The sequence below is a fragment of the Takifugu flavidus genome, chromosome 9 (genome assembly GCF_003711565.1).
Source record: "Takifugu flavidus isolate HTHZ2018 chromosome 9, ASM371156v2, whole genome shotgun sequence".
Classification (NCBI taxonomy): domain Eukaryota; kingdom Metazoa; phylum Chordata; class Actinopteri; order Tetraodontiformes; family Tetraodontidae; genus Takifugu; species Takifugu flavidus.
Window position 1 is genome coordinate 6,447,454 of NC_079528.1, and position 15,639 is coordinate 6,463,092.

The 15,639-nt window shown below is 41.1% G+C and overlaps 1 protein-coding gene across 1 annotated transcript; it reads right to left on the reverse strand.

Annotated features, from left to right (window-relative positions):
- Nucleotides 1-102: 102 nt before the first annotated feature.
- gpm6aa (glycoprotein M6Aa) lies at nucleotides 103-11,027 on the reverse strand. Its single transcript, XM_057042329.1, has 7 exons — nucleotides 10,736-11,027; nucleotides 4,891-5,083; nucleotides 4,562-4,718; nucleotides 3,663-3,816; nucleotides 3,050-3,126; nucleotides 2,825-2,890; nucleotides 103-1,962 (listed from the first exon to the last, which is right to left on the reverse strand). The coding sequence occupies exons 1-7, from the start codon at nucleotides 10,770-10,772 to the stop codon at nucleotides 1,810-1,812; spliced, it is 837 nt and encodes a 278-aa protein (XP_056898309.1). The 5' UTR covers nucleotides 10,773-11,027; the 3' UTR covers nucleotides 103-1,809.
- Between the last annotated feature and the right edge of the window lie 4,612 nt (nucleotides 11,028-15,639).

The following is a 15,639-nucleotide window of genomic DNA, read 5'->3' on the forward strand; positions in this document are numbered from 1 at the left end:
TCCCCAAAAAGGCGACAAGAAAAAAGCTCTGCCTTTAGGCTCCGTTCATATATGCAGTCATAATCACCAATCAGGCACAAGACATTGAGTAATTACTAACAATTACACAAGTGAGTTTTATTAATGCAAGCAAATTTGATCATACAGGTCAAATAAGCCACTTCAAGCTGTTGGCACATGAACGTACAAAACCGATCCAATTCAAAGCTCGCCACTAAGCATTCATAGTGAAAATACAAAAGACTAATACAAGGAGAAAGCTGACGGCTGTTTTTTTCAGGTCATTACAGATTAGGTAATGTTGGTACAAGTATTAGTTTTAAGACAGTTTGAGAGCTCATCACAAATTAAATAGACACAACTCAAAGACTATAGTTTCTACTATTAGTAGCATAATGTGATAAGTGGGAGGTTTAGTACTGCACACGGAAACAAATGGTTCAAACAGATGGAGCAATAAAATATTTTTGAGTCAATAAGTCCTCCAAAATGCATGTCCATGCCACAGAAATAACCAAAATCTAAATTCACAGTCTTTAACAATATAACTATCCAACTTTGAGTCGGACGTCGATGCGCTTACGAGAGAGCACAGAAATGGTCAATAAGTGCATGAAACTATCTTTTGAAAATACAGAGTTATTTCACCAGGCATTGGACCGACAGAGCACCAACTGTAGCATCGGGGTGTGGAAGCAATGCAGTTACTGTCATGACAAAATCACTGTGACACACGATTCTCACGTGACGGTTCCATCGAGGAGTGTCTGAACACCAACAATGTGGCTATTAGGAGAGATTAGATTGAAGTGGGGTGGACTGACCCACTGGTTTGTTAACATTACATTGATATTCTGATGTCAGTGCTTCACGTGTACAGAATGATTTGATAGTCCAGTATATACAAGGCAATGTTATGCTACAAAAAATAAAAATAGCAGAGTTTGACTGATTTAATGCATTTGTCATGTTTCCATGTGCTTTTCTACCTACGATGCAAAGATAACCAATTATAAAATGCAGAGGTTATAAGAAAATATCCCTTATTTTATTTGATCTCCTTTGATACTTTTGATATGTCAGTCATATCTTCCCATTTAACAGGGTTGGCACGTCTAGCAAATTATTAAGTCAAATAATTTGGTATTACTAATGTGTGATCCTAACTAGAAGAAACAGACTACAGTTACTCTTGTATGAAAATGGGTTGAATCCCTGGGAATACTGGCATGAAAGGTTTAGAATGCTCCGTGGTTACGTTGCAAGATTCAAAGCATTTAGAAACTAAACATCCATTCCTATACAGTACATTTGTATTGAACAGGACATCTTCAGACACATGGCATGAGATATGTGCTTGAAAACCCTTTTAAGCCCTTGTTCACCCCCCCAAAATAAAAAAAAGCATGACAGCATCACATAGCGTCAAATTTAGCCATGCACAAATTATTTAAAGTAAAAAAGCTGAAACACTACTGCTACTTCTTATTCATTGAACTATGGTAATACTATCACAGAAGGAAATAATACAATAAACTGCCATAATTACTGTGGAACACAATCCTTAAGAGAGGTAACAGGGCTTTTTTTTCCCAAAAATCTGAATTGCTGTTTGTGACTGAAGAGGTTTGTGTGAAGTCCCCTCCAGACCACATTGTCGTATGACGCACCAGTGACATCAGAGGTGGCAGGGGCCCGAGGCGCCATCCGCCTCACTTGGGAGGGGACGGCAGAGAGACGGAGGCGAGAGAGTTGAGAGGGGGGCAGGAAAGAGGCCGGAGAGGCAGGGTCGGCACGAAGCCCGGCCCTTTACGTGTACGCGTTGAGACGCTCCTTGGAGCGAGTGGAGTGGATGTCGTGAAGCTCCTGCTCCTCCTTCGACTTGATGTCCTCATATTTTTGCATTCGGCAGGCGTCCTTCACATAGGCCCAGTTTGCAGACAGAACCATCAGGTAGTGGATCTAAAAGGTGGGGGGCAGTTTTCTCATTTTCATATTCATTTAATCATCACTGTGACACTACTGCCACCTTTAATTCAGTAATGTGATGAAAACGATTTTGTTTCTGTTTTTATTAGTGTGCAACCGAATTCTAACTTTTTTTGGTTCCTTTTTTAGTTACTTTAGGTTGATGTTTTCTGTCCTCCAGCAGGTGGCAGCACAACACGGTTTTAAACATGTTGCCCTGGCAGGTTTAAAAATGGGTTGATATTTAAACAAATGTGTTTTCATGACTAAAATCAGTAATACTAATAGTTAGGTACCAAATTCTTATTCAGCAGGTTAGAATCACACCAATATTGTGCCAATAGTTTTTCAGCTTTTGTCTTCCTGCATATTATTAGCGCAGAGAGCTAGATATTTAAAAAACAACAGGTTTCTCAGATGCATCATTATGCGCTACATGTATTTGTTGCCCTTATATCAACATGTTTGTGTTAATATAGAAAAAAGCACCTTTCCCTGTCATCATCTCTGATTAGCAAGCGCCCTCTGCTTTTCAGACAATGGCTTTGCTCAAATTTACTGACTGATGGTTGCAGCAATCTCAGAGCTTTTCTTCTCAGTTTCCATGACAACGACTGTGACATGCCTGCACCTTCACCAGAGGGAGGGAGGCAAACCCTTTTCATTTTCACTGCAGCAAAATGCTGCTCTTCTCCATCTACAGTCAGTGTCTCATAGACAAACATTACATAAATGCTAACCTGCCTTTTTTTAGCTGTTGGTAAAAATGTTTTAGGGAAGGGTTTTCTGCCTTTTATAAGATGTTCTCTTTGAGACTGCATGAAAAACTAGGTGCAAGTGTTTGCTGCTATCTTACCATGGCAATGACGGCAGCTCCTGCTCCAGCAAGAGCACAGACGAACAAGTGGAACGTCATGTTAAGCTGGAGCAAAAACACATCACAGCATGCTTTAGTCTTCGATACATCTATTCCAAATATTTAAACTGACTCTCGTGTGACATTTCCTTTGCATCTTGTATTGAATTGTTGCCCTAATATCAACAGAATAAGCACAAGTATTAGACACCATATTGTCTTCACCTCATTGGATTCGCACATCTTGTAGAACTTCTCTGTTCCAGCACATACTGTCTTTGCATCAGAGAGTGGGATAATACCTGAAAAAAACATAACAGCAATGTAACTGCTATGATAACACTACGTATTATCTAGCTAAAAGAATATCTGTGATTATTACAGTAGTTTTTACATATCTCATACAAGGCTTCACTATTGTAAAGGCTTCTGTACAAATGGTTGTTTACCCAGAGACAGCATGAATGACTGCTGACTAATGGACTGTCAAAAGATAATTGAAAGTCATTAGCCAGGTTTTTATGTATATGTGTTTGATCTGTGTCCAGTTGTATATTACACCCCTTTGGATCATTAAACCCAAAGAAAATGGCAAATTCAAGATAAACTACACTGCGAGTTAGACTCTGTCTTGTAGAGCAAAATATCCATTAGACTTCATCTATATAAGTTTAAAAATGATCCTTTGAGTATTTAAAAGACTAAAGCTATGGGTAGGTGCTGTGTTTTTAGCCGTCATATACCGGTATATATCTCTTATGCCATAAGTTATGTCATTAATAACTAAACAGCTTCATCAGGATGTGTGCAAGCTTCAATTACTGAAGCTGAGCCTCACCGTACTGGCGTGGGTCCAGGCAGAGCGAGGTTCCCTCCAGCACAGTAGCATTCTGGCAAATGTTCCAGATGTTAAAGTAAATAAAGACCGGGATGGAGGTGAAACCAGTAACTCCGAGCCAAGCCAGCATGAAGATGTATGTCAGCATGATGAACTACAGGAGAAAGACAGGTTGCATTTATGGTGCATTATATTTATGTTTTGAAATAGTCTAATATGAATTATTTTCTACATCCTGGTTCATTCCTACCACAGTGTGTTTTTTTTTTTTTTTTGCATTTATACTAGGCTGTAATTAAAAATAGTTCTTGGGGGATACAAATTGGCTGCAGTTACAAACCCATGACCTTTCGGGTTGCAGAGTGTTCCCTGGCTACCACATGTCCAATATTTTTTAACTAATCCCAATTTTATACGGGTGTTTAGGCGTAAGATTAGCAACCACTACCAGAATGACCTTACTGACCCCAAATATCACAGCATCACTAATTTATTTTGCCTCTCTCCGGAGCTTCCGATTTGCTAAGCAATTATATCCCATATATAATCTCATTAAAACCACTGCATACTGTGGATTTACACAGCACGTCATGCTACTTATTACTTTTCCCTTTGGCACTGTAATTGAATTATTATGATACATATATTTCTCACGTTGAGGCTCTTAGTTTGTGAACCAGGGTGGTATTTTGCATGAATAATTTTTCGCACAAACCGACACTTAATTAAGGACACGTAAAAGCGCTTTGATGCCCGAGCTGTAATACTTGCTCGAGTGCTGCGTCCTATGAAGTAGACGTACTTCATCATACTTGTGCTGCAGTGGCAGAAAGTACCTGAAGAAAAAAGCCACTCAAACTATAGATATAATCTAGATCTTGATGTAGAAGGATTCCTACCCAGGCACTGACACAACGTCCACATGTGGTAATCTTGAAGTCTCCATACAGGTCTTTGATGGCTCCACTGGTGAAGAAGCCCTCCACCATCAGCAAGATGCCGTAAACAAAGAAGGCGGAAGCGATTCCGTAGATTACGTACTTGATGATGTCAATCCTGCAGAAAGAAAAATATCCCGGGAAGGATGGTTTTAACACACAATTAATTATAGACAGTGTGTCTAAAAGACAAGTTATGAACTTCACGATATAATTCTTCAGCCGCTGTGGTATACACCATGTGGTCAGTGGTAAACCCTCTGGTTCAATCCGAGTCTTTCTAAACTCACATAGTGAAGACGTCAAGTGCATCCACGGGGCTCCGAACAACCTCAAAGTAGTTCTGGAGGATGGTGACGGTGCCAGAGAGGGCCTCGTGTCCACAGCCACAGAACAGGGCCACACCCGCGTACAGCAAGATGGTTGCAATAAGAGACGGGTATGGGATCCCGCCCAGGCATTTGATGCAGCACTCGAGGCATCCTAAAGACACACGAAAGATTAAAAGCATAACAAGAAATCAATAGAAATCAATAGATTAAGGAGATTAAGCGTTAGAAGCCAAATATCAGAGTCAAGCTTTTATGTGGTCTCCTTTCCCATGGTAGCCTGACCTTTAACCTCATTCCTCCTTGCCTACTTTTCTGTCTTTAGTGCCCCTTAAGGTGACAAATCTTCAGTCTGCCACAGACTGTCATGAGCGCGTGTGTGTGCATGCGTGAGCAGAGGTATGCTTTCTTTTCAAGACTGGAATCAAGCTAGATTTCTCTTTTATTATAGGGGAAATTAATTTTCCAGTGAGGTTCCATGGCTCTTTTCTTTGTGAGAAGATGAGATTTCCTCTTTCATCAAAGATTCCCTTTTGATAACTTTTGAATGCTTTCCTCCCTGTCATTACCTGTTCTACAGAGCCTCAGCATATACTATACACTGCTGCTCCTCACTCTGATGAGGACCTGAGATGAATATCAAGTAGTTATGGAGGAGCTGAGCTCACTGCTCAGATGCTTTGTGCTACTCTGATCCTCGCCTGCTCCGCGCCGTGATTCAATGCATCGCCACTGATGTAATCCGCTGCCTGGCTGCAGAAAGCATCTTTAGTTTCAGTCTCTTGTCTAAAAATGACTTGGAGGCGCTGAAAGCTATTTCTCAAACGTGCAGCTCATCTGCCAGATTTGACGAAAAGACTTACTAGCAATACACTAGTAAAACTGCTCTGTATTATATCAATCTTTCCTTGATACTGTATATCAACCTAAGAATGGCAAACGCCTGGACTGAAATATAGACGTAATCTGTTGCTTTAATAAATGATGCAGTCTCATGAAGGAGGCAGACATTTCTAATCATGAAGCTCATTAATGTTTCAGCAAAATGAGGCGCATTTGAATCAACTTTGTCTTTCTAGATAACATATGCGACTGTAATAGGAGTGAAGTAATTTGGCCCTTCTCCGCATTCTCCCATTTTGATTACATTTGGATTTATGTATCCTCCAGGGTTTCCCAGACAAACTTGGGAATATCCAATTTTATACATAATCTTAAAATGAATGAATGTTTGAGTGTAATTAGTTTCATTTGCTCTGTAAGGAAACAAAGCCAGTGGTTATTATAATCTTGCCACCATGGACCCCTTTAGGAAGAGGATCCAGTGCTGGATTTTTTTTCTCAAGCACAGCGTAATTTTGAACTCTCCTTCCTAAAGATGGAGTGGTGGTATGAAGTGACTGGATGCTTCATCCATAATTTAGAGGGAGAAACATTCAACTGCACACACTCATCCATTATTAATCTTCTGTCGCTATGCCTGCATTACCTGTGCTGGAGATGAATAATGAGGAGCCATAATTTGAAGTAGTCTTGTGCTCACTTTACAATCTAAAAATATTTAACATTATCAAGTTAGCTAATTTGGCTTTTCCTGGATGTGTCAAAATGCTTTTAGTATTGTTTATACGGGAGGTTAAATGGGACCGGACTACACTATTTCAGTCTATTTTCTTTTAAATGGCAGGATTTGCAGTGATTTAACAAAATGTCCTGGAGGGACTACCAGGAAATCTTTGTAATATTGCACTGAAAAAACGATCCAGATGCTGATAAACAAATAATTGCCATTTGGATAATTGGAAAGATTATTAGAAGAAAAGTGGTTTAGAGCCGACTTTAGAATGGTTCTAAACTTCATCTGCTTCTAAACTAAAACAACAAGAGCCTCAAACACAACAGTCCGCTCAACGCAGGACGTCTCCTTAACACAAAGGGAAAGATGACTGATGCCACTCCCACCTCCTACTTCTCCATCTGTCAGTGTCATAGCTGACAGGCAAAATAACACACACACACTCACACACTCGGTGACCCAATCCACATTCATAATAGGCAGTACTATTGTAATATCAGGCTTAGAGCCACAGGATGTTATTTAAAGAACATGTGAGCTTCTGAGTGACACAAGGGTTCTGTGCCTGATATTGTTTCGATAAGCAAGAAAGGGGTTGATTCTTTATTACTAATGTAAACTGTAAACTTTACAAACATTAACTTCTCCAATACAGCAGTCTTAAGTTTGGCAGGCCGTTTTGTGAGGTTTGGTAAAAAATTTAGCGTGCTCAACATGTGAAAATGGCGCTGAGGAAATATATAACTTTTAACAGGTCATTTAACTGGAAGTACATCTTTGTTTAAAATAATTTTGTTTTTTGGACAGTTAAAATCATTTTGATATAATCAGTAGCCACAGTAAATCAGTAAAATGCTGATTTAGAGGAGATTTTAAAATAGAGGATTAGAATTCCGGCATAAAAGAACTTTGCCGAAATTACAAGACATTCCCTGATATTCCATTTTGCATTAGTTTTAGGCCCGAGCACTTTCGTGTGGGGGTGGGGTGGCAGCCTGCTGCATGAGAGAAAAAGGAAGAGACCTCGGTGGGGGATGGTGTGTCTGTGTCGGTCTGAGAGTAATGGGCGTATACAAGTCCCATCATTTCCCTATATTTAATGTGCACAACCCCCGCCCCCACCTCTTCCCTTAAGCAAGCAGGGTTTTTTCAGCTCCCCCCCCCCCCCCCCCATCATCTCTGCCCATGTTTAATCAACCAGTATGGTTGCCATGTCAACCACAGCGCAAAATCTGAGAATAGAGTGGGTACTTCAGAGCTGTGACCCACTTACTGTACGTCAACAAATTCAGCGGGACAATAGTGACTGATTCACATTACACAGATAACCCCTGCAGGGGGGAAGGCTGTTACAGGCCAGGTCCAAATGCTCTGCCACCAATTCGATCACTTGTTTTCATTCTGGGATGGAAGAATCTGACTCTGTGCGTGACTGCAGAGCAGAGACGGGTCTTCCATTGTTGCCAAGTTCACTTCAGGATCTGAGCAAATGTCATGAAGTCAGGAGGAGATGCAGGCTGTTCTCTTCTCTTCGGTGCCTGCACTGTGAATGTGCAGCTACCTGTAAATGTCACACCTCCAATACCATCGGAAAACGCCATTCAAGGCATTTCAGGAGCATTTTCAAACTAGGTTTTCAACACCTGTTATCCTGTCTAAACAGGGTAGCCACTCCTGTTGGAACAATAGGAAAACCTTAACAGGTTCTCCACTAATAGCTCCAACAATGATCATAGGAACAATTGGTGGAACTCCCTTGACTTCTTCTGGGCCGGGGCTGCTCAGGATTCAGCACAATGAGTGAGAGAGACAGAGCAGTAATGCAGCGTACAGCAGCATGACCAGAATTGTTGTTCAAGAATTTACATTAATAGCTAAATCATTTTAAGATGCTTTCAGTCTAAGAGATGGTACTATTTCACAACAATGCCAAGAAACCACGGTGCTGTTTACAATACAGCATTATATATTTTTGATAGTTGTTTGTTTGTATTTTAGCATGTTACATGCATGTTATTTTAAGATGCCATTTTAGGCTCCGAGAAGTATTTTTTCTTTTTAAATATTTGTTCATTTAAAATTTGTGATGGTATAATGTACACATTACTAGTATCTAGTGATCGAAATATTGCTACTCATCCATCTAGCCTAAGTAGCTTTTTACTTGGGTCTACCAAAGCTACAGTAAATGTAGCATTCTGATTTAAGTAGACAGTCATTTTTAAATGCTGTCTGACTGGTTTTAGCTCCATGTTTGTTACCTGGGGGGCATTGTCTGCTCCCTCTTGGTTCTGGCTGCAGTGTCACATGTCGTGCACTGCTACGTTCGCTCCCTGCTGAAGTGAACACTGCTGCACCTGACTCATAATCTTAGATTTGCAGCATGAGAAGTGAAGGAGCATTACCATACTGTTGACACCTGCCTTGTCCAGCAGTAGCACACATTTGCCTTTTATTAGGTCAATAAACTCCCTTATTCATCCCCACACAGGCGCTGTTTTACAAGTAAACAATGCTGTGTGACATTTGTAAGCTCTTAAATCCATTGTGGCTGGAGAGAAACCCTGCGCCTGTGTGGAGGAGATAAATAGTGATCTTTGATGGGCAACATCACAGCAACAATAAAAGCTCTCCCCATCAGTTCATTTTGAAGCAAGCGGTGATTGTCTATAACCTGTCACAGGCATTTACAGACAATTGGTAGGCATGAAATCAGTGTGATTTGAAATTATATCTGACAAGCTGTGTTTTCCTCATCACATCAGTCATTTCAACCACTCTGCTGTCACCAGGAGCCGGCAGCATTCCTACGTAATTTGATTGAGGATCATGATGAGGTGAGCGCTGAAGCCTTATCTTTAGCGAGATAGTGACTCTCAACTAAGACAACGTTGAGTGAGGGCAAACAAGATCTGACAGATCGGTGTAGCCATGTGAACCATCACATGATCACCTCCATAGTGTGTGTGCCAATTCCAATGGCAGTTTGTTACGTCCCTATAAACATTAAGTCGTTCCATGAAATGTTGGAAGTGATGCTTTTCTGTCACATGTCCTGGAGCTGCCCTGCAGGAACTATTGGTGAGTTCTAAATCATAGTTAGCTGCCATGTGTCAGCCGGACAACTGGGAAGGATATGGTATTAAAAGTAGCAACGCAAGACAGAATGTTCACCAAACCAGTAAATATAACTAATTTCACCAAAAGCCTGACTTGAACCTTATGGGTGAAAATTCTCTCCTGCTGAAATAAAACGAGTGATCATAAACATTTAGTGTTTGCAAAGTTGATTCTGTGAAACAAAGTCAATCAGAATGCAGAAAATGTGTTTAAGAACATTTTTAAATGGCTGCTGCAGGAAGTCAAGTGTTAAAATTTGACTGCAGGGAGGTGGTAATGGATGGTTAAATGTTGGGGTTCATGACGTCATGTCATCCTGGTGGCTGTAGAGAACTAAACATGTTATCAAGTAAGGGGAAGAGAATTAAAGTTGATATCTTTAACAAAAAACCTGAAAATGCTACAGATGTGCACAGTATAGCCACACTCTACATGGCTGCTTCTGTCCTCTTTTCAGTCTCACACACATCAGACACAGACTTCTTTTGTTGCTTAAATGTCATCAGCAGAGGGAAGCCAGAAATGATAAAGACCCCAATTGACCAATTCCATGGCAACTGTCTCAGCTCATCTGTGATGGATCGCAGGGACGGAGTAGGAGTGAAAACACCAACATACTGAGAATGAAGAAACATCTTCATTTGAACAAGTAAGGGATAACAGATACTGGTGATGCAAACACCGGTTCCATTTTACACAAAGGATAATTTTGCAAAGCAAAGCTAGCAGGTATAACACTTGGGTGTTTGGACACAAAAGGCTGGGAACACTCATAGATTAGAGGACACCCTTTGGTTTGCTTCTCTAATGTTTTCCTCCACCATTCATGACAACCATGAAAGCCTTATCAACCAAACAAAGACCCTCCATCTCTTGCTGTAGCTGTTCACACCCCTCAGACTACCCAAATGATATTTATAGACGTGCACGCTCTTCGGTGGAGTGCTGACTCTCGGTGGACAAAGGAATCACCGCAACCAGCTGCTCTCCCATTCAGGAAGCGAAAGGCTAACATTTGTGCAATTGTCTCTGCAGAGGCACCCATGACACACTCATAATGCAGCCGTGCCAGATTCACTTACCCAAACGTGCAATGAAAGGCATTCTTACCTTTTTGAGTCTGCCCCTCATCCATGTCTTCTTCCATTGTGCTGATTCTGGTTTGCAGTAGCCAGAAATGTAGAAAACAAAATCGGTTTTGTGGTGCTGTTTATTTTTTTTCAGGGATAGTCCACAGAGCACTTGGTTCCTTCCTCTGTCTCACTTTTGCACTTAATCTAGACGTGCCAGTCAGCTGTGGTCTCTGTCAGTCGGTGGTGCGAGGGATCACTGAGTCTTTGTGGTGCTGTTCATTGCGAGCTGCTACAGCAAGTGTTAAAATCCTCCTTGGTCCCCAGTGGAGGAGGAGGAGGAGGGGGGGATGGAGCAGAGGGTGGTCTCTGTGCTCAACAGAAAGGCGCATGTGTGACCAGAGGGGCCATATGCGCACGTTTAGTAGCTGTGTGACTAACGGACTTAAGCATAACATTTGCCTTTGGACTAAAGACTGAACAGTGGATGTAGATTTTCCAGCCTTGTGTTCAAATATGTGCATGATGATCATATCCAATCACTCCCATGACACCCCTGGATCTCTGAGTAGTTTAGTCCATCATGCCCCCCACCCCTCTCCATGGCACTGACTCTATTACATTCATTTAACCTGTCCTTAAATAAGGGCGGGGGGACGTCTGATTTAGAATAGGATTCTCCCTATCCTATTTGTCACACAGATTCAATTATACCGTCACCCAGGGGTGTCTGGGATTAGTTTCATGTCAGTGTACATGTGAAGACATGCACGGCATGAGTCAATGTTACCCCCGTTGGGCAATTTTAAGATTTGAACTCCAGGATGTGACATTCTCATGGTCAGAAAGCATTTTGGCTGTCAGTTTTAGTCATTTTTTCCAGCTTCCTTAATTTCTCCTGAGCTATCACGGTAAAGCCCTGGCTCCCACCATATTTGAAATGAACAATGCACATGACTTAAATCCAAACACGGACGAAGGTTCAGAGCCGGACGTTCGGACAGGTGGGTTATATGAAACTTTAATGATCCCTAAGGGAAAATTGTGGAAGTTGGAAGGAAACAGATTGAGAGGAATAAATATTAAATCATAGAGGGAGAATACTGCGAGGCCCAGTTGTGACATGGAAGATGGCTTTAGTTCAGATTTTTAGGATGAAACGTAAGATTTGTTTTCTACAATAACCAGTATCACTTGTACATGAACTGATACTTTCATTCTGTTTTTGTTTTTTCAGCTCTTAGATGATCTTGTGCAGATGTTCATTTCTGCTCTTGGTCAAGTCATTTTTATTGTAATTATTTAAATATTTCACTATGCATCTAATGACTAATTAATGCTAGGTCTAATGTTTTATTAATGTGTTATATCTTAATTCCGCAATAATCATGAATAATAATTTACCCTTTTCTTCCACATATGCAGCAATGACTGCTGGCTGGTGGCTGGTTGGGTTAATCCAGCTGTCCTTTACCATCACAGATGAGCTTCTGCTTTCTTAAAACAAATTATTTGTCCGGATTATTTTAATCAGGGCATTTGCAGTGGCAACACTGCTGCATTATCTGCCGGTGCAGATTTCCTTCTGTTATTCCTTTTGACCACTTTCTCTTTTATCTAATTCCTCCAGTCTGCACTCAGTGTAGTTCTTGGAAAGAGAGCCACATACTGTATTTGTTTAACATTTAAAGGGTATTGTGGGGACATGCCTCTACTGCAGAGGCATTTAGTTCCCATTGATAAAATCTTGTCCTGAACTGTGGTGTTGTTACTCAGTAACTTTTTCAAGTTACAAGCTCACTTTACTTTTATTAATAAAATGATTTACTTGAATTAATTTACTGCCAACTTTGAATGTAATGATAATGTCTGTAAACTTAATGAATGATATCTTTCTTTATCTATTTGTGTGATACTGTGGAGATGCACAGAGGGGTGTTAACAGATTTACTGTGAGAGTTCGGGAAGGGTTCTTTTTCCCCCCCTAAGGGAATCCTTGGATTAGAATCCACCCACCTTCAGCTAGATGTGCAACTGTCTATGCATCTAAAGATCTGACCCCCTCCCCTGATGCATCTCCTCACCCTCACCATTTGAGCTCCTTTTACCTTGTAGATATCATGATGCCATTTGAAGAAAAAAAAATCACCAGATGAAACAGTTCTCTTAGAGAATGTTATGCACCATTAGTTTGTAAAAGAGTTGTTTTAAATGTCATATTTCCATAAGAGATACTGGCTGTTTTGCTTGTATGAATGCATGCATGTGCAGGCTGCAGTGCTGCAGCCAATCCCCTGTGCTCATGATCAACAGAAGGAGCCAAAGAAGCTCACAGTAAGCTTATTAAAGTCTCTTGGCTGAACACCATGTGGGGCTTGCTAGTTGCCATAGCAACGGAGCCCTAGATATTGTCCACAAGGCAACGCATGTTGCTTTAGTAGAAATATAAACATCACATGACAAGTCACACCACCATGACAAGCACTTTATATGTTAAGCCCATCTTTCTGATGACTCTTATAAAGACTTTAAATGTGAAAAGATGATCTGTACACGGCACAGGAGTTTAGGTTCTATGTATACGTAACATTACTGTCTGCCGAGTCGAGCTGCATGTCGAAATTTGTATTTTTCTGTAAAAAGCTAAAAAGAAAAAAGCGTTCAGCTGCAGCGATGAAAACCCCAGTTTTGATCCACCATCTGCACAAATCAACAGGCGTCAGTGCTCCTGATCTTAAGTGCGGATGTGTGTTCACGCCCAGTCAAGCTGAGGCAAATCAAAAGCCAATGAAAGATTAAGGAGCCATGGGAATACAGCACCCCTGAGAGGCAGAGAGAGGCTGGAACAGCTATTGACCACTGTGGGGGGAAAAAAGTGGGGTTATTCTCAGAGATCTGGCTAGACTGACGTGAGGGTTGATAAATTAATTTCTAAACAGAATTATGTCTCAGCCTTCACATGAGCTGAAACAAATGCATTCACCTCACTTCAGGTCAAATTCTTTTGCATGTGTGACTGGGGATTGGAGGTTGTCATTCCTCTGAAAGTGCAGGCTTGTGTGAAACAGGCAGTCATGTATTTTTCACCAGCTTCACAGCTCAGTTGTACTGTACACCGACAATCTGTGAGTGCCATGAGCCTTGGTTTATGCAGAGCTGAGTAACTGGCACAGGAAAAAAAATGCTATTCATATATAGAAGAGTCTTTATGGTTAATTGTAATATCAATAATGCACAAGAGCACTGTTGGTTTGTTAAGATACTCCTCCCACGAGGGGTTGTAGGGACTACACTGCTGTACTGGAGGAGAGACTTGTGTCCCAGTTTTGGGCCAAGGTTGGGGAGGCTCCATGAGCAAAGGCCTGGCTACCAGGCAGCCATGCAGCCCCTGGCAATGGGCACCTTCTCCAGGCCTGGCTCCAAGCCAAGGCTCTCAGCAGGGTTCACCACGGTTTAATTTTATTTATTTCATACACTATTCATCTGGACTTTTATCTTTAGGATCAATTAGGAAGGTAATCAGGGAAATGCTTCCCAATTGCTGCTTCTGTCGATATCACAGCTGGAGCAGCATGTCCAGGGGTTTGAATGTCTGAAGAAGGTTCTGTTCCTGACTTAATGCTGCCTCCTACTGGCATAAATACGCATAGACGAACGATAAGGGGCATCACAAACACGCATAGGCCATATTTTCAGACTTTTTCTTGCAACTGAAACTGCAGATTTATGATTAAAAAGTAATCTCTAAAATAGAAAAGGTAAAATACAGAGGCCACTGACGGCAGGGCAGGTTTATTTATATAGCACTAATCATAGTGCTTTTCAAGACAGGCAAAACGGATAGCGAGTAAGAAATGAATAATAAAGGCTTTATTGAAATAATGAAAATAAGAGAAGGAAAACCTCTTTCGGAAGGTCTGAGCGAATAATAATGTTTAAGGCCTGATTTAAGAGTTGAGTATGACAGCAGACGTTCAGGACGTTTGTTCCACAGGTGCGAACTAGTAACTAAACGCTGCTCTTTATATGGAGGTGTGTATGTTAAATATTGTATAAGTCAGTCTGAAGTATTTAGGCCCAAGACCACTCGGTGCTTTTTAGACAAGTAGTGAGATTTTGAAGTCTGTTCTGTGACACGGGGGCAGTGATTACGCAGGCGTAATGTGTTCCACCATCTTTGTGTTAGTCAGGTGAGATGAGGTCTTCTGAATAGCCGCAGCTGTCTGATTTTTTTTTTTTTTAAGACCTGTAAACACACCGTTGCTATAAACCAGCCTGCTGCAATGAACACAAGGCATTAAAATAAACAGAATCTTTTGCGCCGTGTTCCTTTCTGTTTTTTATCGACCAAAGGAAAAACCAACAAGCATATTTTATCCAGTGTTGAAAAATGACACGAGGTTTACTGTTTGCACACATGCACCTTTCACAGGACATAATTACATGTCAACTGGTCCCCAGAATAAGGTTCCGTCACCAAACCAGATAAATCTGTTACATTCACAGAAATATGACTGATGACCTGCAGAAGTAGCTGGTAATGAAACTTCTGGTGTCACCATTTTTTATTTTTCTACTAATGTTTTCAGCTCCTGTCTGCACAAACCCCACCTCACATTTTCTCCATCCAAAGCTAAATATGAACCCTGGGTAACTGAGCAGGGTAGAGAAGCCCCTCTCCATGCCTGAGCTCTGAGCCCTGATGGAGAATGATTCCTGCTTCCCTCTGGTTTGTGGGCTCAGGCATTATTTCTGTCAGACTGGTATTAATGCCCTCAGAGGTCAGGCATTGAGCTTGTGTGAGCAGCAGCTCCTGGTGCTTTTGTTCAATAAAGTCAGACACTGGCTGAACATTTTTGATTCTAAGAACAGAACTGTGGAAATATAAGTAAATAGATAACTTTTCCCAGAGGGAGAGTCAATATATATATTTTCCAACCAATG

Excerpts from the sequence above, each read along its gene's own strand:
- gpm6aa (XM_057042329.1), bottom strand. The coding sequence starts at position 10,772 with ATGGAAGAAGACATGGATGAGGGGCAGACTCAAAAAG. Across the intron at positions 3,817-4,561 it reads GACGTTGTGTCAGTGCCTGG|TTCATCATGCTGACATACAT; the intron begins GTAGGAATCCTT and ends TTTCTCCTGTAG. Across the intron at positions 2,891-3,049 it reads AGATGTGCGAATCCAATGAG|CTTAACATGACGTTCCACTT; the intron begins GTGAAGACAATA and ends TTTTTGCTCCAG.